General features: G+C 35.1%; 1 protein-coding gene across 1 annotated transcript in view; it reads right to left on the bottom strand.

Annotated features, from left to right (window-relative positions):
* MMP16 (matrix metallopeptidase 16) overlaps nt 1-25728 on the bottom strand; it is a 167680-nt gene that overhangs the window by 75771 nt on the left and 66181 nt on the right. The window contains exon 2 of the mRNA XM_064706549.1: nt 7539-7687. Within this exon, the coding sequence (XP_064562619.1) occupies nt 7539-7687 (149 nt within the window). The remainder of the gene's footprint in view (nt 1-7538; nt 7688-25728) is intronic.

Here is a 25728-nt window from a genome sequence, read left to right as displayed (position 1 = left end):
AGCCACTGCATCCCTAATAAAAACATGTAATTATCGGTATATATAATTTTATAGAACATAATAAACTAATAAATATAAAAGACTGTTGGCCTTCTTTTAATTCAAGATGCTGAAATTGCTACCTTTTTGATACTACCAAGTTCTTCTATCTTACTCGTTTTCCACACAATGAGAAGTATCTCATTGCAACTGTGAACTCCTAATGGAGATACTTAACTCAGGAATTATTGCTTAAGAATATTTAATGTTCTGCACAAAATCAAGCTGAAAAATCTAAATCACATGCAATAAAAAAGATTATTTCAGTAGCACCAGATTTCCCAGATAAAGGCTGTATTTCTACAATGCTCTTCAATATTTCATTGTTTTCCAATATTAAAAAAAAATAAACTAGCCAGCATTTCAAACATATTATAATTAAGGTATCTAATTCAAAAGTATAATTTCCACAGCAATATCCTTGAACTGTTTCTCACTTGTAGTGTAAGGCACTATTCAGTTCAAAGAAAATACAGCTATAAAGTCATTATTTTATGAGTTGAATGGCTGCAGGACAATTTACCATCAGGAAGAGAGTAAGGCTAAAGTCTTTTACTGCGTATGTAAAAGACAAATCTCCTCCGTTATTTTTTCCAGCCTAATGTATTTCTATCATGCCAAACAATTATTTATGTAAAAGCTATAGTTTTCCAATAGCATTTAACAGAACAGTAATCATACCCACATTCAGGCTTTCATGGATAAATTTCTCACCATTAAACTGGCATTGTTTTGTAAATAAATGTACATACAGCAGCTGTATATATGTGTGATTGGATGACAGGATAAAGTAATTTCAAATGTCATCTCAGAAAGTGGATTCCGTTTAAAATATGCACAGGTAATAAAAAAACTCCAAAAAAGCAAACAATCATCAGCCTCACTTATTTTGATAAATGTATAAGAAGTAGTTTAAAAGTACAGCTACACTTGTAACACTTCATATATGCAGTAGTTATGGGTATATAGCAAACTGTTTTTCAAAGGCACAAGTAGGTGTTAAGCTCACCAGCCTGTGGGAAAGTACAAAATTCTCTTGATAGTACCAAGATGGGGCTGCATTCCACTTGCACTGAGAAGAGCCTATAAAAACTCTGATGTGAGACAAATGTATCGAGTAGTACAGGTCAGGAACTAAAAATTCATGGATTTAACTGCCTTAACTGGAGACATCAAGGTGATTACCTGTTTCTAATAAGAAACACAGAATGAATTATTCTAATTTCTAGACAGAATACTTATGCTTGACACATAAAATATCTGATGTACAAGGAAAACAATGTTATTTCCCTAGTGCCTGACGAGACTGCACTGCAAAAATCTAAAAGCCCTTATCCAACCAGCATTTGCTGAAGCATCCTGAAATTTTACTTCAGGTTCCTTTGATTTTTGAAATAAAATAACCATGCAACAAAGTAGACATTAGGGATTGTTTGGATTAAATATTACTGAAAAGTTTAATTTGCTCTAATAATGAAAGAAAATGAAGGAAAGAAGTAGACCTCTGTTACAGACCAAAGGGCAATAATATTCTTTTATTAACATGATATGCTTACACTTCATGAGTTTGAAATTGGTTCAGACCTTCAAAAACTTTTAGACACATTGTTAGTAACACTTTTTAATAAGGGTATTATAAATTATGTTGTTGAAACTGAACACAGACAATGCAGAAAAAGATGCAAACCTAACAAAGATTGATGTTCTCGCCTTAAGGTGATATCCCTACATCAAGAGCAAGAAGCAAGGAAAAAGGCAAAACCTAATAACTATTATACTTTGTTAGAAACACTGCACAAAGATATTGTATAAAATGTACATGTATCACTCATAGTTGTATCATTTCAAGGGCAATGACTTAAAAGTCAGTGAATTACATTGAATTAGTCCTTTTCCTTCTCCAAAAAGTTTACATTACTTAGCTTAACTGATGGAGACCTATTTTAATAACAGGGTTTGCTCACTAGCAAGCTAGGAGCAGATAAGAGTAAATATTATAAGTTCTGAATTTAAAAGTTCATCTTCAAAGCTACTGAAATAATTTTTCAAGCCAAAAGATTCAATAAACTTACAGAAAATCTTGTTAATGTAAAAATTTTTTCACACTTTTGAACTAATACTAAATGTCAAGAACAGTAGGTAATGTGGATTCAAAAGTCAACATTGTATTACCTTACTACAACAACTGACAATCCTTTTTTAACAAAAGGATTATGTGGCCCAAAATAACATGTTATGAAATTCAAGCAGTCACAATTTGTTCCTGTACTGATTCTGAAGTAGTATGTACCTATCAAGGCCATCATGTTTGTACCCTTATTGGCTTGGACAGAGAGGGGATGTTCCAAGTTGTCGTGGTGTCTGGACCACTAATGTTCTTACTATTGTTACATGAGGTCTGGGACTGTAGTTCACACAACATAAATCCAAATATAAATCAAATGGAAGTCATTGCAGGCGTGGTTCAGTAGCTCACGGGAAATTACCTTCATGTAAAATTTAAGGAAAGATGCAATTTGCAGCTGAAGATTTGGAACATCACCAAATCTATCACCTAGATCTTAGCTGAGCTAAGTTTAGATGTCGAATTTTAAACAAACCAGTGCATGACTAGTATGGGAGCTCAGTATTTTCAAGCACAGAAATGAGGCAAAATGTTAACAACTTCAGACATATAAATTTTCCCTAGGTTTCTCTAAAATTTTAATTTATTTTTCAACAGTAATTGTTTTGACACACACTGAGAGGAAGACTTCTCTTAGTAATTATCATTAATGCTCATGACATTCCAGATATTTAGCACATAATATGGTCTTCCCTTGGGGGAATTGACAAATAAAACATTGATTTCTGTGTTCTTCCCAAATATAGTTTCTTCTAACGTGATATGATCAAGGTTTTCCATGTTCCTGATTGTTTGTTGGAGTTTAATTTTCTGACATGTTTTTGAAATGTTTTGAAATATGCTTCATTTTTAAAAGGTGCATACAAGTAATGATTTTGCCTCTCTTTCATCATTTTGTTTTTGAACTTTGAGAAATCTTTTCTGCAGCAGCCCTTCAAAATTAATATTTTATAAGTACTCAATAAAGAGGCTTAATTGTGACTAATGTTCTCTATCTGTACACTGTGTCACGTCACATTCCTCTTCTAACTCCATTAGTTTGAATCTTAAGGAACTATATATGTCAGGAAAATTTAAATATTTTAGACTCACAGCAAATCTAGAAAGATTAAAAGAAAAATATGCAGCAAAACTGTGATGCTCTTCCAGCAGAGAGATGAAACTGAACTTCTATCTCAAGCCAGTTGCCTAACCATATTTTGTTTTTGTTTTCTAGGAGGATAAATCTCTTTCTGTCTCTTATTTTTCTTAAGGCTTCAAGAAAAAAAATTACCCTCACAGCATCAGAACATTAAAAATTATAAATTTGGTGGAAGGCCCAAACTGCTTTATCCCTTATCAAAATTGCTGCTAAGGTTGCACAATTGTTCTGTTGTTTTTGGGCTTTGGGGTTTTTTTGGGACAGAGTTATAGCAAAAATGGAAACTAAAGGAGAAGGTTCAGCTTGAGTTACTGCAACTCAGCTTAGTGGTTGGACAAATTATAGATGTCTGTTTAAGAAAACTACTTAATTATACCCTTAAACTTCTAGTGAGGAGAAGACATCCCCATGAATGTCTTTCAAAGCATCTTTAATTATGTAGCCTGCTATTACAGGACTTTATTGACACTTGGTAAGTAATAAGAGACAGCAAAGAGTGATGTAAAATATTGTATTTCAGCCCTGATGATTCCTTTTTTAAGACTTCTCATCGAATATTTGCTGGAGATACAGACCTTATGTATACTTTTGTACAAAAATATTTACTAATTTACTAAGAAAATAAACCACTGAATCAATTCCAACAGCTCAGAATTTACTTTGTGACTGACAGTTAATATATAAACAGCAGAGAACATGGTTAGAAGTTTATCTAAGCATTGAAATAAGCATATTTGCCATTTATTTCTAAAGGATGACATTAGAATAAACTGAAAGCTTTGTTATTATTGCACAGATTTAGTCAGCATCCTATACATGACCATTGCACCTGTACATCAGGAAGTTTGCAGTGTACTCCTCAAAAGTGCAGAACAAGTCTTGGGAATGTGTATAGCAATTTTAAGAGAAGACAACAACTAGTCTTTTTCTACAATGTTTCTTTTAGGGAGGCAGAAGATCAGGAATGCCAACAGTGGGTCCATTTTAGAAATGTCTCTTTTTCATGAAACACAGTCAATGTTTCATGAAAAATGATATAAAATAAAAAATAATATAAAACAATATAATAAAAATGTATAAATTACATACAGAAAATACTGTGGCACTCCATGCAAACATTAGACAGTATTTTCATTGGGTTAGCCATTCTTATGGTACTTGTATTCAGAACCTCCCCCACATTTCCACACCATTATAAGGATGTCTCTTCCCACCACTCGCTCTTCCCTGGAAGAGTGTGTCATTGGAAAGTATGTATCATTCTTTCCAAGACACTTGAGAAAAAAAAAAATAGCAAAACCAAGTGAATGTTGAGTAGTAGGGAGAGGATGAACACTGTTCATATTTATGCATACCAAAATACTCATTGAGGGATTATCTTTTTTCAGAGCAGCAAAATCTCCCCAGGAGTCATTTGATGGTGCTGCTGCTGTAGGACATTATTTCTTTGTTAAGGACATCTTTCTTTGTTCCACCAAAGTTAGTTCCTATGAAGTTGTTACTATAACTTTTTAAATTGTTTGTCCTTCTGAAGACAAAGAGGCACATCATAATCTCTTCTCAAGATGTGTCAAAGAGGCAGGTAAATCCTCTTCCATAAGATGGGAACATATCTTTAATGGGGTTTCTGCTTTATTTATTATTTGGAACACCAGCATTGTTAATTATTAAAGCATATTAATCACAGAGAAACAAATTAAAAACTGTCACACATTTCTAACCTAAAGAGTATACATATTTTCTGTGTAAATGAAAGGGAAAAAATTTCAAAAATTTACAAAATAATGCCACAAATGAACAACTGAAAAACAATCTACCCTTTATTATGCAGTCATATCTCCCATGAATATTTAGTGATGTGAACTGATGGTACCTTGAGGCCAGAATTTAGTTAAAAATCAGGTTTTTATTGCTTTGCTTTTTCAACACCAATGTAAGTGTGACAATCCTTTAAGAGTCAGTTGTGTTTCTAACTTGACTCAAGTAAGTGTGACTCCAAATATCTAAGTAAATGCAGCACGAGTTACATGTATCTAAGAATTGCAATATATTAATGTATCTTTCTGTGTAGAAAAAAATCATGCATCAAAATATCTCGAAGACTCAATATTCACCACTTTACAAGATTAATATTTTGGATTGCTGCACAGATGAATTTATTAATCTCTTAAATTGCAGAAGTGTAGAAAATCTTGCTGGACAAAATGCCAAATTAGCAACATTAACCATCTCCAGTTGAGTTTAGAATTTTGGGTTGTTTTTTTTTTTTTTTTTTTCCAATTCTCCAGCTCATACTATAAATTGAGATGGCCTCTGCTTTTCCTCAAGTTACCCCTTTCTGTCTCTTTTGTGCTGCTGTGAACTGACTATTTTAGTGAAATATATTGTCTCTGACAAAGCTGCTACTAATATGTCTTGAAAAGGGTCCTGGTGACTGGTAGCACTTTCTCCTCAAAGATCAGTCACTGAAGATGTATGAAGAGCACAGACTGCTCACCCTGCAGAGGACCATAAACATACTTTGAGCATTGCTCTCTCACAAGGCATTTTCTGCTATTGCACTGCATGGTCTGTGGTCCTTTAAATTCCTAAACTGAGGGATGTGTGATCAACTCACCTCCCCTGAGGGCAGCCACAAAATCTGCTTTGTTTTATTGCTTTTCAATGCAATAGAGTATGTGTCAGTGGAATAAAATGATTTTTCCAATCCTGCCAGCATTTTGTGTAGTCTCTTCCCTAAACTCTAAATGATAGAAAAATCATTAATGTCAGCTACTTTACCATAAAAGAATAACAAAAGATGACACATCAGGTTGGGGGTGGTAAATGGGAAATGAAGGACAATTCCCCCCTCCTCCCCTAATAAGGATTTTAGAGCAGTAGAAGCATATTTCACTGAAGCAAATGTTGGATATGCAGTGACAGCACTATTGAATTATTGCTTGCTTTTCAAGCAAAGTAACTTTTTCAGAAATCACAAAATAATCTTTATCACAATTTAACTGAAATGAGTCCAACAAGCACTTCAAATCAGAGAATAGTTTAAATTTGAAAAGACCTCTACCATCATTGATTCCAATTATTATCATGGCACTGCCAGAACCACCATCAAACCATGTCCCTAAGCGCCACATCTACACTTCCCTGGGCAGCCTGTTCCAATGCTTGACAACCCTGTAGGTGAAGAACTGTTTCCTAATATCCATATAAACCTCCCCTGGTGCAACTTGAGCCTTGTCAGGTCACTTATTACTTGGGAGAAGGGGCTGACCCCTGCCTGGCCACAACCTCCTTTCAGGTAGCTATAGAGAGTGATAACATATCCCTGGGCCTCCTTTTTTTAGGCTAAACAGCCTCAATTCCCACAGCTGCTCCTCACAGGACTCATGCTCCAGACCCTTCCCCAGCCATGCTACCCTCCCCTGGACATACTCCAGCACCTCAACGTCCTTCTTGCAGTGAAGGGCCCAAAATAGAATGGAGGATTCAAGGATAGGCCCCACCAGCGTGAAGTACAGGGGCATAATTACTGCCCGGGATCTGCTGTCTTAACCCCAGATATGTTCTCTTAATTGTGTATTAATAGTCCCTGGTTTTCTGTTTAGTTTTTTTTTTGGCATATTTTTATAATTTGGCATAGTACAGAGTTGTTTGAAAGTGTCCTGAAATAGCTGTTTTACAGAGTTTCTCTGTGTCCATTCTGTCACCAAAGTCAGACACAGAGTCTGAAACAACTTCAGAATCACAAAGCGCGTGCAAAACGAATTCAATTTTACTGCATGTTAAAATCACCACACCGTTTTATTGTTACTAGCAACCACTAAACAAATGGGCCAGTGGAGTCTGCCAAATTTAATAAATAAGAATAAAGAAGTTTACACTAAAGATTTTCCAGTAAAACAAGACTCCTTCAACTGTGATATATTTTGTGGATTCTTGCCAGTTTTCTCCCTTCCACAATGATAACCTTTTGGCCCTTACTTTAGTTAACCCTGAGATATCTTGTTTACAATCGCTTGCCCAAAGGCAGACATCAGTTAGGCAGGTGATGACCTGCTACCATGAAATAAAAAAGCTGAAGAAAATGAAAAGGCAAGGAACAGAAAAACAATTTACCTCCCCATCTGAAGCTGCAACACTATTTGGATACTCCAGTTACGCTGCTGCTTCCCAGTTCTATTTTACCCTGCTTGAAACAGAAAAGTCAAGAGCAGTTCAGTACTGGTTACTTACTCAATTGTGTTCCTGTCCACTTTTCCTGTCATATTAATGCCATAGAACTGCTGCATGGCAGCTATAGCTGATTGCATGGTTTCTGCAGAGCGCAACACCGACATTCGGGGGTCACTTGGTGGAAGGTAGCCATACTTTTGTAACCATACCTGCAATGACAAGTGCAGTGGCTATTAAATAGAAATTAGAGGTAAATAAAATGCTCCCTAGTAATCAGTTGTATACCATACAGAAAGAAGATTCTAATTCACCAAATATGTGTCCTGCTAGTTTGGGTGCTTGAGTATTTTTTTTAATTTTTTCTGCAGATAAGAAATTCTTTGGGAATTTTATTTCACCTTCTTTATTAAAGATTCTGTTGCTGCAAGACGTACAGAGTTTTCTACCCAGAAGCCATCTCTCTTTATTATCTGAAACTGCCTGCTTCAATTATTTATTTAATGTATTTATTTATTTATTTGAAGCTACAACTTAAGCAGCTAACCCTGTCTCTAGGCATTTCAAATAGCGTTTTAAGCAGACAAGATATAAATCTGCAATATATGCCATCTACAATTGACTGCCCACAGGGCACATAATAATATCCACCATCTACAATAATAAATCCACAATAGCTCACACATTTACACTAAATTGTTATTGTCTCTCGAACAACATGAAAGAGAGGGTAGGGAGGCATTCAGCTTTATCAGAATAATATCAAAATCACATACTTATAAGCAAAGCAGGTTTCAAGGAGATAGTAAAGTAGCAGAGTCTGCCTTCACTTAGAGAAAACTCTCTGATAAGAGGAACGGCCTTTTAAAATCAAGATGGACTTAATGCCAAATACTTATGCTCTTAATTGTGTAGAAGTGTGAGGTCCAAATTACTGAAAGCTTTATGGATTAAAGTCACTATTTTAAGAACTCTTGGACAAACACTCTGAAACCTGCTGTCCTCTTGAGGCATCATTTCATAAAAAAGTATCTGCAGTTATCAGGTTTGTATGTATTCTCAAAATCAAGACTATACAGAAAATAGTGAAAGGCTTTTGAGGAAGCGAGGACACAGATACAGCTTTAAAAATGTCTTTTCCTTTGAGGGCTGGAAGTGCTCACTAAAATGAAAGGTACATATATTGCCAATTTAAAAGACTCAGTTAAAATGTATTGCTGCAGTTTCACTCCCCCCAGTAACAAAATATTTACAACCACATAAATCTGATCTTCTGTTCTTTAACAAAAAAAACCCAAACAAACAAACAAACAAAAAAAACCCAACAAAAAGATTCTGCCACCTCTTTCAAACATATCACATCACAATTCACGGATTCTGAATCATTACATTAATGAACAGTATCCACCCACCACACCTTATAGTGTTTTGCGGGATCTCTGCTTCATACAACACTTCTGGGTTTTTACCTGTTTGTATGTACACTCTTTATATGCAGCCTAACACCAACCCATGTGTCTATTTTCCATTTTAAATTTATCTTGACAAGTCCACCATTTTAGTTTTACAGCAGGTTAACCGCTGTTGTGGTGCACTCCCCTTTTATGAATACAGTGAAGATGATCACCTTGAATTAACTTATTATTAAGGTTCACTTTACTAACACCAAATGTGCTTTATAGGTGAACATTGGCTCAGTGTAAGTAAAAGAACAAACTGGAATTAAAGATTGTGGAAATCTTTAGGTTACGAGTTCAGATATTCCTAATTTAAGCATGTTTACCTTAAACACACATTTACCTTCGCAGTTCACACACAAACTCAACAACCACAGAATCAAAAAATCACTGAATACTTTGAGTTGGAAGGGACCCATAGGGATCATCACATCCAGCCCTTAACTGAATGACCTGCAGGGATCAAACCCATGATCTGTTTGTGAGCTCCACAAAACAGGGAAATACAACACGACAGGGAGGTATAGACAGGATTAAGACCCAGACTAAAGTCTTTCACCTTCACACTATCTCCATATACAGGAACCATTCAAAATAAGGAAATTTTCTTTAATAGATGGGAAAATGCTATTATTCACAATATAAATTAATTGCTACAATCAGTACCTACATACAACTTTACATATTCATACCTTCTTACACTTTGCAGTTTTAAGGAAGAGCTTGTGTACATTAAGGGTGTGCAAGATTTGGGTAAGTACAGAAATAACTTTGTTTATGTCCCACTTTGCAGATGAAGCCTGTTCTTCCCTACATTATTGGAAGATAGCTCTGAAAGGCCAGACAGGGCCTGAACGTTGGCAAGAGCAATGTACTAGGCAGAAACAAGATCATAGAACTAAGAAATAAATGCCTGACACAGAGTGGATTGATTCCAGCATAGTATGCAGTAATATTTACAACAAGTACATTTAATAATGGGGTTATTTTTATATTCATCTTCTCAAGGCAATGATATCAAAACAAATAGTAAGGCAAGAAAAATAGTTCTGAGCAGCATGTCACAGCCCCTTCTCAGCAAGAACTTGGTATGCAGACACAGACCAGGGCTTTTTATGAAGCTCTCAGGTGCTAAGGGCAGACAAAATTGCTTGGTAAGCTTGGGAGGTCACTTCTCACCACACAAAAACATCCTCACTGCAGCATAACTGAAGAAGTCAGAAGTATGGGGCTGCAAGTAAGAAAACTCGGCAGAAGTTTAACTTTCAGATATCTCAATTAGCAAAGATATTAATAGAGACAGATAAAATATCTTGGGGACTACTGCTCATGGGAGAAGTGGGGCAGGGAGAACAAACAGGAATCCAGCAGAGTGCCACTGCAGACACACTTGGCAGGAAAGGAAGAGAGAGTTGGCTCAGAAACAGCAGGAGAGGACAGTAAAGCCTTTCTCTATCTAAAAAGTCTTACATGCAAGGTAAGTACAGGATGCCTGAAAGCCACCCCCAATCACTGAACAAAGGAAGTAGACCACCTGGGTCTTCTCTCAGCCTTCAAAATAGCATAGAAGACACAGCCAACATACTGGAAAGTCAGATGACACTCTGAAAGTAAGTTTCTTTTTGAAAATTCAGACAAATTGACCTTAGACTGGTGAATGTTTGAGAGCTAGTAGCATTCAGTGTTACAAAATTCTTTACTCTGTCCTTATGAGTACGGACAATGAAACAAGAAAAAAGACAGAAAATCTGGTTCTGCAGTTTTCTGCAAGAAGAATAAAAAACTTTTGAAGGACCTTGGCTAGGACTACCAGATATCTGAAATATGCACCTCAGATTTTATTGTTCATAGCCCAAGTGCTATGAACTATAGAGGAGAAACCTAACTTGAAGCCCAGAATATACAGGTGGGCAAAACAGCAAACAGGAAAAGAAACAGTATGAGAAGGAGAATGAAAGAAAAAAAATTTTCTTGCTCTAGTACTTTTGAGGAAAGCTATAAAATAAATTATACACAGAAGAATTTTCCCCTCCCCTCTAGTGAAATTAGACGTAGTCTGCCTTTAAGGTACTTTAGCAATGACAGTCTTGGCAAGTCTGAGGAAATCTTTGGTCTTGGAACAAAGAAATAGTGAAGTAGATCCCTCTAACATGCAACGTCTTGGATGCCAATGGGATCCTTTGCACAGACTCCAAATAAGTGATATGTTTCATTCCTTTCTACAATTTAAGAAGATAAAATACTACTACTTCAAGACAAGTTTTTGGGCAGAACTTTCTTGTCCTGCTGCAAAATGAGATCCATGGTATCTCTCAGGTAACCACAGCTGGAAGGCAATAGGTTCCACCACTTCCCTCTCTAGTACAGTGCTTTAGTATCCCACCACTGTGAAGCTTCCTTTAGAGTTGAATACTTCTTACTATGATTTAATACTAATTTAAGCCTGTAACTTTTTATTTTACCTGCTACAGGTAAAGGGAACCAATTATTTCCCTTCTGAAGCAGCCTTTTATGTATTTGAACTTCCTGATGTCACTCTTTGTAATATTTTAAAAAGGAACTAAAGAAACCTCTTTTGCTTAATCATATTTCATTATCTGCATTAACCTCCACAGAACCTGAAGCTAAAATCTATCTTTACTAAGCATCTGCTTGCACTAGATTTCTATGTCAGTTCCCACTATTGGGCTATTAACAAACACTGGAATTTAGCTGTAATGTTAGGAGTAATTCAGAAGAATATGGACCACATATTTCATTTTGGAAGAGAAACAAAAAATAGCAGAAAAACCACAAATAAAATTACCCTAAAATATTTGTATTCAATAACAGAACTTCAAGGCTTATGTCCCATTCATTTATACATTTTAAAATTTTAAATCCATGTTTTACACATTTTTTCCCACCAGAAAAGTTTTTTCAGCCTAATTTCACTTTCTGTTCCCATAACTGTAAAAAAAACCGAGAAACAGAATCCACTGGTGAGGAAATCTGTAGACAGGAGTTTGTTGAGGACCTTACAGTTCTGCAGGCATCCCTGGAACCTGTAAGTGCTCAGCACATGAGCTGTATCACCTTCCAGATTCTGGATGTCATTGACTAGATACCTAGGGTTTGGGGTTTTTTAATGACATGATGAAAAAAAATCTTTTCATTTCAGTTTGTAACTGCTATTTATGCTGTGCTGTGTGGATCATCTGGCTGTGGAACAGATAGAACTTTCTCACATGGCTGTATTTTTTTTCTCTGAAGAACAAAGAAGTGTATTAAACACACCAAGGGATCCTAATCATTCAGATCTTTGCTTGTTTAGGAAGAAAGATTGATTTGAAAAACAGTATGTCGACACCAAACTCTTATTAAGAACAAAGAAAATGGATGTATTATCATTAAAGATTAAACAAGAATATTATTAAGACACTCAGAGTTTCAGATAGATTACTGATTTCTGAGAGAAGAAAGCTTAGTGACACATTATTAACATTCCTGAATGACAACACATTGTATAAGCTACAATACAATTATGTTCTATGAACCTGAAGGCTTAGTAAATCAGTCTAGTAAAGCACAAATAAAAACAATTTCATAAATATCTTCAGTAGTGCAGCTGCATATAATTATTAATAATGTGTTCCTATTCCTGTTTTAGATTTTATCTGCAGACTTCCTATCTTTACTGAGTAAAACTGTGATATTTCATAATTTCAAAATATTTTGACTTCTGTTTTTTAATATATTTCCACCAAAGACACTGTAAGTGAAAATATTTTAAGTGTCTGAGTAATTCAGATTTGTATTTTCAAAAAGCATACATTTATAATTCTAACTTACAGAGATCACCCCAGGATTTAGTAGTTTAAGTGCTGATGTAATTTTGAATGGGATCGAAGGCTTTAACTATAGTAAGGATAAATAAGCTAGCTCTAGAATTAGTATCTATATGACTAAATTATTTCTTCATTTAGGTCAAATAATCATGGCTAATGGTGTGGTTTAATTACAGACCCTCCTATTGCAGCTAATACTGACTTTTCAGTGGCAACTTGATAGACAGATAGTCAGAAGTAAACCAAAGTTTACACAGAGCATTATAGGAAATCTTCTGATGTCTTTCCTTCCTCTTGCCTCCAGTGCCACCAGTTCCCCATCAGTGGTGTTTTTTCTTCTTAACAGAATTCACAGATGTGAATGGGTATACAGTGCATGGCATACAGCTAGTAAGGAAAATACTTCCAAGAAAAAACACACACAGTCCAGGAGACTCTACGTAGTCTAGCAGTAATGTCTACAGAATGAAAATAAGAATTATGAGAGATAAAATAGAAGTTTAATGGTCATGATTGGTTTAGTACCTGTGGCTTTGAGATAATTAATCCTTAACAATTAAAAAATCAGCTTGCATGTTCAGAGTACACTGAAGCTAACTAACAAATAAATTTCTTGTAAATTCTGTAGTAGTGTGGAAAAGATCTTAAAATGAAGGAAGCATCTTCAGACCAAGAAATTATGTTTTTTATTGCTTTGAACATGCCAGAAAGAAAAGGTCAAAACACCAACTTGCAAAATTTTGTTCTATATTTTCCTAAACTAGAAACCTATTTTCTTGTGAATCATTGTGACAACACCCCCCCAAGAAACAACTTACATGTGACACTGGAACATTCTTAGACACATTAATGATAGTAATATTTACTGGGGATTTCAAAAACTGTAGCAGGGACATAATAATTCAGACAAGTCTGTGGGATGTCTAGGTTGCAGCCTGCACTACAGTAAATACTTAGATACAGTTGACCTCAAAGTGGGTCACAGAAGAGAATAAATTTGGCTTCACTGGGTTCAGTGTTGCTGCATCTAGTCAGTTCAAAATTAATTGAGGCACCTCCACTGTTGTATTATGTATCTGCCTATTGATTTTTCTGCATTCTAACTACAAAATAGATGTGAAACTGAACAATCTTACTATATTAGTTTCCAACAGCAGAAAACTAGATTTACTAACACATGATACTGCATGTCAGCAGAGAGGTGAAAATCTGGAATATCGCTACTCACATGTATGGTGACAGAGATAATTTTAAAAAGATACTTCTCTTCTCAGTGAGAGGCAGCTCAAGAATGAAGGCTCCAGCCCAAATCCAGAAGCTCTGCATTGTAAGTGACTTTGATTCAAACTCAGAGTCCAAGGAGTAACAAGAGTAAAAAGGCAAAATGTATTCAAAACTGTGTGCTTAATTCCTCCCATTTGTAATTCAAGTTTAGTTTAAATATTCTAAATAATTTCCTTTACTGCCACATTTACACATGGGAAAATCAATGTAGCTTGAGAGCAGCAGAAGTGGGAGGTGTAGAAGAGCTGTCGGGAGCACCAGGCCAGAGCCATTTACAGATCCCAGGCAGATGGGAACCCACCAGTAAGCAGCAGATGTGGGGTCTACATATAGCACTGTCCTTCAGCAACTGAAATATGCCTGGAACAGAGATCAGACACTACCCAGCTCTAAAGGCAGAAGCTACATTGTTTATTCACTACTTCTACAGTCTGTGTGGAGAGTGGGTTAGCGGTAAAACTCTGACACAAATCCGTGGCCTGGAAAGAAACTCTTGATCATTTCCTCAAACACATTTATAACTGACTTCAGAATGTGGACCTTGTTCATTAGTTGCTCAGGGAAATTTTGTTCAATCACTAATAGAAATCTCTGGCAAAGTCTGGCAGAAACCCAGACCAGTGGAAATACTTCTGTAAATACAGCTTCTGGTAGATGTAAATACTCAATCATACAGCTCATGTTAAAGGACTCTGTCTCTGCATCTTACTAGAATTTCTATAGCTTCTAGAAAACTATTAAGTGCTCTGCAGGGATAAGAATGCTGTATTGGATATTCTGGCTGAATTTGTCCTAACTGGTCCCAAAAAATGAAAAAAAAAACAAAACTTCTAAGGCCATGGGAATGAATAAGGCACTAAGCATCACTCCTATGAAGAAAGACTGAGAGAGTTGTTACTTTTCAGCTTAGAGAAGAAAAGGCTCCAGGGTTATCTTATCTATGTACACAAATATCTGAAAGGAGGGAGCAGAGAAGATGGAGTCAGGCCCTTTTCCACAGTGCCCAACAACATGGCCAGAGGTTATGGGCACAAACTGAAACACATGAAATTCCAGTCTAAGGAAACACTTTTTTACTGTGTACTGGCAACAGGCTGCCCACAGATGCTGTTGTGCCTCCATTCTTGGAGATACTCAAAAGCCATCTGGATATGGTCCTGGAAGGTGGTTGGACAGAGCTCTCTTTCTACGATATCAGTTCAACCACACTTTTGGTTTATGAATTTCAAACTAACAAAGAACATAGGTGCAACATTGCAACTTTCTGCCTGATAGCTAAGCAATTGTATACATTTAGAAAGAACTGTTGCCTATTTTTTTGATAACTGTAACATTGCGGGGAATGGAGATTGTCCACAAGATTCCATAACCTCCAGTTCCTTTAAGACTCAAACCTTTTACTTTTTTTGCCTCTTTCTGTCCCTCTTTGTGCATCTTCTGAGAAGTTATTAACGTGTTCCTACTTGGAACATTCTTGATCTTTTCTGGGTATAGATTTTTCTTTTTCTTTTATGGTTCCCTGTGACTCATTATATGTAGCAGTGGAGTTCATTCAGATGCCTGGATCTCAGAAAACCACTGACTAGATCAAGGTGATAGGCATATAACAAAAACTGTGATGAACCTGGAGTCAGGGCAATTCTGGTTGAACCAAAGGCCTATGAGGGGTTCCTTGGAAAATCGTCACTCACTTCTCATTAGCAAAAATGAGCGATGCCTCCCAACATTCCTCTTCAAAACATTGCAAGTATTTACATAAGGCTTTGAACATATTAATTATTATATAAATGCAACTGTTGTTTGGTGATATATCAAAAAAGGCAAGAGTTCCCCGTGAGTCTTTCATCACATTCCAGAAGATCATCCCATCTTGCCATTGCCTTGGTATTAATCTTTGACCCCTAGAGCTTTGCAATACCTCACTTGCAAACTGATTATTTTCACTGAATCCAAATATATATTGTTGACATAACTTTGACTATGCTTAATATCACAATATTTTAGGGCACAGTTGTTTATTCTTATAAAAAAGGCAAGTAGGGAACTGAAAAGCTGCTAGGGAAATAGAATTTGCCGCTTAGATCCTACAGCTTAGTACTTGCTTGAACTTTTGTTTCTTCTGGTTTAGATTTCTCAAGAGAAAGCCTATCTCTCCTCAGACACATATTCTAAACAATCAAAGCAATGCATTTCATCATGAATTCATGAGGACTGCCTCACTGCTTCAATCCCCATCCTACAAGCAGGAAAGTCTCCATGTGGCTGGCACTAGCTGGAAATGGCCACATATTTTTTTAGGCTCTGAGAATATCATTGCAGGCAACTGTGTACTTCAAAAGGGAGGTGTGCACATCACTTAAACTTAAAAAAAATATGATTTTTCCTCATAGGCTATAAAATCATTAGCAGCAGCAGTTGCACCAGAAACAGAAATTTTATACTACTGTAAGAGTGAAGAAATCTTGGTTATTTGGTACCCCTGTCTTATATGGCGCTAATATAAATTACATGCTGTGATGTGAACCAAAACAAAAACAAAACCAGCAGTGTATTGACCAAAAATAAAGTAATGATCACTTTCCTTTTTATATATCTCAATAGGTTGTTTCAAATAATTTTACTAAGGTACCAAAACTTTGTTCTAAAGCATTTATGTAGGAAACCAACAGATGGTAGTGTGTTACTTTAAAAAGCCTTGTGGGAAGGAAGACCATTGTAAAAAAGGAAAAGGTAAATCTACAAAATTCCTTTGGGGAAATGGTTAGTCAAACCATATTTGGCTCTTGGTATTTGAATCCATTGGATAAAATAACTTTACTATTATAATTCATGCAGTTTTAATTTACAACACTGAAATAGATGAAATGCAATGTAAACATCTAAAGGAAATGTGACTTGAGCAAACTTTTTTTATCCATTTTGCCTTTATTTAATTTTCTTCATTATAAGAGGTTTTTCTCATTTTATAAACATGAGAAACATATTCTGAACCACTGAAACATCCACTAAATATCTACATAAATGTTTACTGAATAGATATCAATAATAATATGAATAGTCTTATATTATGGGTTAAACTAAAATTGCATTAAAGCAAAAGAACAGAAATACAACAGCACAATGAATGTTTTTGTTGATTTATACTTCATAGGTTTTTTACAACACCTTTATAAATAAGATTGCATGTAAATTCATACTTTACCACACATAAGCAGTGTTTAAAAGTTTGTCTGTAGAAAACTAACTGCCTATGCCAAAGTCAAGAATAAAGCTGCCTTCAGTGGTAACAGGAGGTATTTAACTGAATCAGTTAGTTCCTGTATTTGGATGAATATCACTTTTATTACCTTCTATGTATTTTTAAGCAATTAATGATGTTATGATTATTAGCAACATAAACTTCAGCACAGTATGTTTGTTTACCACAGTCAAAAGATATTTTAAATGTAAACATATAAATATATGCTATATCCACTTGTAACATGAACATATTATTTTTTTTCTTCTGCTTTTCAAAGTCACATACGTAAGATGCAAAATTTCAGATCCTGCACTTCCTTGCTAGACATCATTGCATATTTTAGAAATACTTCCTTTCCTGACTGGTCTAAGATTTATGATATTTACAGTACTGTCATAGCTTTTTGAAAAGTCTGATTTATATTTTCCTGCAGAAATCTGCAGATAGAAGATGAACGTGGATTTTGTAAATACATAAAATTGATGTATGATAGCAGTTTGTCATTTCCCAGGGAGAGATAAGAAGACAATGTAATGAACAAAAATGGTAATTCTGTCTTTCCCAAATTACTTTATTTGTTCCACATGGCAGAATGAAAACAAAACAGAAGTAAATACTACAACAGAACATTTAAAATAAAAACCTCATAACATCTACAAGGAGGCCAGGGAGCCAATAAATAAAGGAAGTATATCTCCTGAATTGTATGATTTCTTCATGAGGAAGATGGACAGCATTCCAGTTCAGCCACTGTTTTGCAAGGAACACAGTCAGTTCAGCTACATCATGAGTGTATCTGATCAGAGGCCTCAATGCTGAAAAGGCAGTACAGAAAATAGCACGTCTTCTATCCCATACTGTTTTGGTTTCTCACTGATACCCCAGTTTTGAAAATGCTGGTCCTGCAGAAGAGTTTCCATGGGATATTGATCTATAATTAATGTTTCCCGCTTTCATTTCCAACAGTTCTTCAGAAAATGCCTGTGGGAGATGCCTCTGCTACAGGGAGGGCAGGGATCAATCAGAACCTAGGGCTGCCCTTTATACATGCTCGCTTCCAATGATTCTCTGTGATAGCTTATGCAAATTACACCTGTCCGTGTTTTCCCCTGGTACGTGTGGCTCAAATAGAGCCACACAGTGCCCTGTAGGTAAAAAGGTAACAAAAATACTGGGTAAACATTGTTACTTTTTTATTCATCTTCAGGAATGATCACATATCTTTCACTGATCCTGTTTTAGCATGGATCAAAATAGATGAATACAGTTGATTTTCTGTACAGAGTTAAAATCTTATGCAGCAAGAAAAGGTGAATTCAGTACTGCAATTTTTAGCTTTTGACTACTGCCAATGATATTAAAGTGAAGGAAAAAAACCAGAAAGTATAGAGAAAACTATCTCACTTGCTATAATAAAGACATAAATTCCAAGGTAAAATATTTATTTTCCTTGAAACAATGTCTGTGTAAACCAGTGGCAGAATATGACCAACTCAGGCTTGCTTTATTAGGCTCCTACTTTCATTAAGACAAAAAGATCCTTATACATCATGTGATGTCTATTTTGCTTGCAATACACTAACTCACCAGCTGTTTGTAAGCCTCCTGCAAGTAGCAGAAAAACTGAATATATTTCAGTACATCTGCAACTCTCCTTTTTATGTCATCCTCTAAATTCTATTTTTGTTAAAGGACAGAATTACAAAAATAGAAGGGGGGAAGGGGAAGTGGTAGATTGATTCATGTGAGGGATGTGACAAGGTGATTCCTGCAGGCAGAAAGGGACGTAGAGTAATTGCTTCAAAGCAAGCCACAGGATTATCTTTTATTAGCTCCCCTATGGGCTGTGGTCATGTGTTTTGCAATTTTAAAATGTAGTAGAACAATTTCAGCTTTGTTTAATTAGGAACTGATGCTGTGAATCCCTGAGTGCTCTCTGTAGCCATAGGTTCAGATGGATGCTTAGAGCACTCAGTACTCAGCTCAACTCAATCAAGTATCACTACCAACCAACAACAGGTTTAGGATTTATCCACACTTAAATATATATATATAATTATTATTTTTTAAAAAAAAAACTTGCTTAAAGAAAACAATTTACTTACATTCATCACTGGTAATATTTGCAAAGTTCACATATTTTAGAAGTTGGGTTTTTTTTTATAAATACATTGGTTTTCTAACTCAAACATGCAGATAGAATCACAATGGCAGAAACGGCCAGGGAAAATTATATGGTATGTTTTTCTGATTTCTTCTTCCAAAAGACGTGGTCTTCCATGAAATTAAGTAACATAGTACATTTTGAAAATTACATTTGCAATTAATAATCATCACAGGTCCTGTGTTCTCATAGCAATGCCATTAGTATCTTAATCCTGTGAATACAATATTAAGCATCTCAAGCAGCAGTTTATTTGATATTAATTTGTTTTTAGTTTAACCTATGTTTTTTAGACTTGGTCTACCATAAACTAGAGGCAAAATTAGACTTTGTTTTACCCCTTCAGCAATTAAATCCAAATTCCCAAAAGTGTGCATACAGTTTTTAGAGGTTCAAAGTGCAAGTGAGAACAGATTTTAAGTATTAAAGATAAGGGTGTTTACTACAGTTTATCTGTGTATGCATATCTATGTTTCAGAGAAGAATTAAACTTTTTATTTTTAAGATTTGGTCTTAGACACAGGAAAAAAAATTTAATATAGTAATTGAGTAAACAATTGTTAATCAATAATCTGAGTATTGTATTTCTCAGCTTCTAATGGAAGGGAAAAACCTTAGGAAAAAGGAGCAGTGTAAGTTTTTCTGCAGTGAAAAAAAAAAACAAAAAAAATCAAAACCAAACAAACAAAAACCCAGACAAAAAAAAAAAAAAAAAAAAAAAAAAAAAAAAAAAAAAAAAACAAAGCGCCAAAAATTCACCCAAAATCCAACACCAAAAATAAGGAAAAACCAAAGCTTAAAAAGAGCGGAAACAGAGTCAGGAATCAAGTAAATCTTGAATTTTGCAGACATCATGCTCTTCTACAGTTTAGGGTACCTCAGAAGTGCAACTAAGGAACCCACAAAACCTGCAACCTGTGACCCATATACAGTGACCAAAAACTTTCAGATATTCAGATTCTGATTAATGTGGCATCAACAGTTTAGAATCCATTGTTCTAGTCCATTCTATCTCAAATCAGAACAGATACACATGATATTTCCAACTGAATATCATGTGTAAGTAGTAAGTAGTAGACATCATGGAAGATGTATTCTCATGATGTTGTGCTGTTTTTCTGTATGACAACTAAAGTAGAACTAATTTTAGAAACTTGGCTATGTTTTTTAAATTTCTACAGATAAGAGATAACAGTATGTTTTCACACTGTTTAAAAGTGATGATTGTATGATAAACATCTGCAGTATAAATCCTATTTTTATCAAGAGCTACTTCCTAACTCACCTTAAAATTCTGCAATGAACCATCATCACACCTACTCTAAGGTTATTATTTTAATATATGTTTGCCACTATAGTTTTTTCTGCAAGCAATTTTTCAAGAAAAGCAATCTTTCTTCTTTCTTCCAATCTAAGGAATATTCAGTTTGAGAAAATTCACATTTATTCAATTAGTTAAATGTTGATTTTTAAAAAGCAATTTTCACATCTAAGTTTATTGTCTGCTTCAACTGATCCACATTAATTATTGAAAATATAAATAGAATTCAGTTTAGTTTTTCTTATTCTTAAGGCTGATCTTATTCTTGAATGCAACAATATTAATACAGAACCTTACAAAATGACAGTCCCATATTCAAAGTTTTTTTCATCCTTTTCTAGAATTCTGTCTTTTCTTGATGAATCACTTTCTGAAATAAGGTTCTCAGAACCTTTCAAAGCGTATGCAAGAATATAGAAACAGAATATCTTAATGATATCAAAATATTTCAGGATTTTAGAATTGTTTTTAAATGGCCTAGCATTTTTCTTTTGTAGCACACTGAATGGCTGTTTTTGCTGAGCTGTCTAAAACATTGCCCAACGCACTTCTCTCAGTGTATACAATTAATTTAGAAATCTGCAATGTGTGTGAAGAGTTCAAATGATCCTCTCCAGCAGGCATTACCCCATCAGCACTGAATTTCACCTGTCACCCTCAATAAATTGACAACCCTTCACTCCAACCCACACATGCTGAGAACTCAACTACAGGACTCAGCAAATAACTTCTCCTGTCTCTTTCTCTCTCTCAATTCAAAATCTCACCATAAGCTTCTCAACAAAGTCTTGCAAGGTTAAGTGGCTAATTGAATAAAGTTTTTAAAAAAACTTTCTTAAAGTTTCTTAAATTTAAGAAGTTTTAAGAAATTTTCTTTTCATTGGGAAGATGAAAATCAGGATGGAGTGTATTTTCCCTAAATGGCATGTATAATGGAAAGTAGAATTAGTTCAGTGAAGCCTTATAACCTTTACTATGGAAGCAGGATGATCAACAATCATCTGTGAGAAAAAGGTTTCACATAATTTTCCTCCTAGGATTAATGATACCTTCAGAGATAATATTTTTTCATGAAGAGGAGGATGTGACAGGGTACTGGTACAATCACCAAGGCAGTAGCTATTAGATTTTAATTTTTAGATATCATGATCTAGAAATCACCAGTTTGCCTTCTGTGCCTGTTCACTTTATTCATTCCAACAAAACATGAGGCTGTGACAGCAAAGAGGGAAAGGTTTCCATAAGAAAAAGCTGTGTTTATTTAAAAGCAATATCATCAGGAGATTTTGGGAGGTCTGGCATTTGAAACCTCCAGGGGACAGTGGAGAAGCCTTAATGAAAAAAATCAGGAATTAAGTCTGCAGAGGGACTATTATAGACCAGTCTGGGGCTGGAAGGGTCTGCAAAAGATTCATGTGGTTTTAGTGAGCACTGAACTGCTTTGTAGGGAAAGGGGTCTGAGAAACAGACCAAAGTCTGCCACTGAGGCCGCTGAAGGTGCACTGGATAAGAAGCTGTTTACATAAATGACTTTATTGTGCACACAAGGTCTAGACAGGTAGAATGTATGTATACAGCCTTTCAAATTTAGTCAAGGCCAATTTTTGTGACATGTGATCAAAAAGATATTAGTTAAAATTTGCTTGCAGATTCAAAATTAGCTGTTTGGTTTGTTTGTTTCTGCAGGGCACATAGGGCAGCTGACATACCAAGTTTTGTAGATGCACTTTTCATAACAGAATACTTGAACTAAATATTGCTAAATCCTTATCACTAATCAGTGTGAGAATATATATAAAGTCTGTTCCCTATCTTGTGAAGGCCACAAGACATTTTAGATAGTGACAAGTAGTGCACAATTCAACATTTCAACAGAAACACATGGCATGTCTTCCTTTTTCTTCTACTCCTGCTAGTTTTTATAATAAATTCTTCTTTCCTTATTAACTTTAAATTATAGAAATTTTCTAACAGCAGAAAAGTATCTGAAATGTCTCCCAAACACTGTTTTGATTCTCATACCATGTGTTGAAAATTCTGCTGCAAACTCTCCTTAAAGGACCTCCTCATGTAATATGGATCTGGTACCCTCAGGGATTATTCTGCCATTCTAAAAGGCTTCTAGAGTAGCTGTTCTTTCTAAAAGGTACATAATTTAATTTTGAAATACTCAGACTTTAATTTCCACAAAAGAATGGAATAGGTTTATTACAGAAAGGCTAATGCCATGGACACGTACACATAAAAGTCGTTCATAGAGCTTACATTGTCTAAGAAAAAAGTTTGAATATTTTGCAGTTTTAAAAGACTTCCTCTTGTAGCAGATCAGATGGGGAAAACAATGGTAATCTCCTTCCACAGATGAGGAACTGCCCCCTAAACCTCTGACAGGAGACTGAGAGGACAGAGAAAACTCTTGGACACCAAGTGAGGTTCCTCCTGGTCCATCAGAACAGACACGGTGATACTTTCCAATGCCTTAAGTTTATTAAACTACTTTCAACTTGATGTTTGACTAAATGGTTTGTAAAGTACATAAAAATACCCACAAAGGTAAAGGCTTCAGGACAATTTCAGTCTCTTGCAAAAGGAATCTCATGTACAAAATCTCATGTACTTTCTATACTTACTATACATATCCTGTTATAAAGTATCCCTACTCAGATACTAGAGCCAGTTTGGTAAATCGTATTTAACTGTTAGCTAATTAATAATTTATTTCCTATTTAAATATATATTTTAAAAAATACCCCCATAATGGTTAAATACTAGAGCTTTAAAACTCTGCATGTATTACTCACTACCTTTACATATGTGACCCCAAAGTCTACTTTGGATCATACATTAATGTCTTAAAACAACTGCAAACAACAAATTTTTCATACTCTTAAGAAAGTAATTATAATTTCAATTAATTGTTCAAAGTAATTGTAATTTCAATTAATATTGAAAACTATGCAGTACCAATTAGCATGCTGTAAGTTATTTTTATGAATAATTATAACCTATAGAAATAAAAATTTATATGTGAGAAAATAAAACAATTAAAATAAGCTGTTATTTGAACTTATATACCCCAGGATTCCTTTAAACCCCTTATTGCAGAACTCTGTAGATTTGGCAGCTGTTCCTAGTGCATTACCTATAGCTCAACTCTTTTATTTTTGGAAACAACTACATTTTCCTTGGATAGCATAAGCATCATCCCAGATTCCTCAGGTTGCTCTGAATTCAGGTTTGTGCTATTCAGAAAGATCTTTATATCACACAGATATGCATGAAAATTTCCTACACAGGAAGGGAAATCAAATTTGGTCTTATTCTCCTCTCTTCTATTCCAACCACTGGAATACAAACCCATTCTGTTACTTGTGCCCATGTGGAGGCATTCCCACTGCCCCAGGTAGCATGCACCTAGCATGCTTCCTAAATGGCACCACTTCTCCAGATGAGAGAAACTTCAAACCTGCCTGTAGTCTAACAGTTTATTACATGGGACTGGCTAAAGAAGAGCCTAGAATAAAAACAAATGCTTTATTTTAAAAAATACAATGGAAAATTTGATGACTCCTTAGAACCAGCTAAGTATTCTTCAGACCATGGTACTCAAAGAGCTTTTTTAACTTGACAAAGCCTAAGGAGAGTAACTGACATAAACAAACTTCTCTTGTCCATAGCTGGGAATGAAAGTTGAAGGTGTTTCAAAACCCATGATGATAAATACTCTATACTCCCTTATCTGTTAAAAGAATGCAGATTTGAGACATGATTTTTTAAATTCTGTTTGCAGTCTAAGCCCTGCTAACATTCAGCTTTATCACATCACATCTGCTTGTTTTCCTGAGTCTGACATTTTCACATGTAATTGCACACAGCATATACTACAGTGAATATCAGTATGAACTGCTTAAAATGTCCGAAGAATTTAGCAAAAAGAACATAACAATGGAAAAAAAAAAAAACGAGGTCCTATATAGGAGAGCAGGCAACACCTAGGGAGGCTTTCACCGTTGTGATCAAAACCAGCTCATATTTTACCTGTCTTCCACACCCTTATATGTGACATTTGGAAAGCATCTAGGGTTTTGCATGGCTCATAGATGGCACAAAAGGAAGAATAACATGAATAATTACAACAAATTCTCAAAAGTCCTCAAATAGTAGCTTAAGCTGTTTAAGACTAGAGCATCTACTCAGAGGCAGAGTGAGAAAATAGTGAATTTGAACACATATTCATTGTCAGTTGAAAGCAAAAAATTATAATCTTGAAATGTGTCCATTAAAATCAAAAGCCCGAAAAATTAAATCAAGGCCTTTTGTAGAAGTTATCTGAGTAGGTCAGGTGGAACTGTACACAACTTACATATTGTGAGAATTTCTTCATTACGTGTTTCTGGCCAGGATGGTTATAGTATAACGGTTTTTTTCCAAATAAAGCCATTTTTTTCATACAATATATGGCTCATTACTAATGTGAAGACTTGTAAAATACATACAAAATCATATAAAATGCCTATCTTCACGGATAGTTGCACATGCCTGAATTTTATATTGGTCATTGCTACAAAATGTTTAAAAAATCTACAATTGAAAATGAAAAACAAGGAATGGAAACAATAATAGAGTTCATACACATTAATAATACAATGCATCTACAGCATAAAATATATAGTGAGCTATTGAAACCCCAACTAGTATCTTTTTTTTATGTAAATTATGTGACAAAACAAAAAAGCATGGATTTCTCCCAATTAAATTGCAGACAGATTTAGTCTGATTAAACTAAATACCTCATATGCACTTGCTGTGTTTGCAGCCAGATAGAAATGAGTTATGAATTTTGCAGTGTGTTTGCACTCTATTTTCATTACTATCACTTTAACTGTCTCATAATTTCAAAATATTTTCATGATTATCACTTGACTCTGCTTATTGTCCTTCACAGGCAGTTTTACCCCT

Source organism: Zonotrichia leucophrys, chromosome 2, assembly GCF_028769735.1.
Source record: "Zonotrichia leucophrys gambelii isolate GWCS_2022_RI chromosome 2, RI_Zleu_2.0, whole genome shotgun sequence".
Lineage (NCBI taxonomy): Eukaryota > Metazoa > Chordata > Aves > Passeriformes > Passerellidae > Zonotrichia > Zonotrichia leucophrys.
Note: the sequence above shows the minus strand (reverse complement) of the source record. Positions and strands in the feature narration are given on the sequence as shown.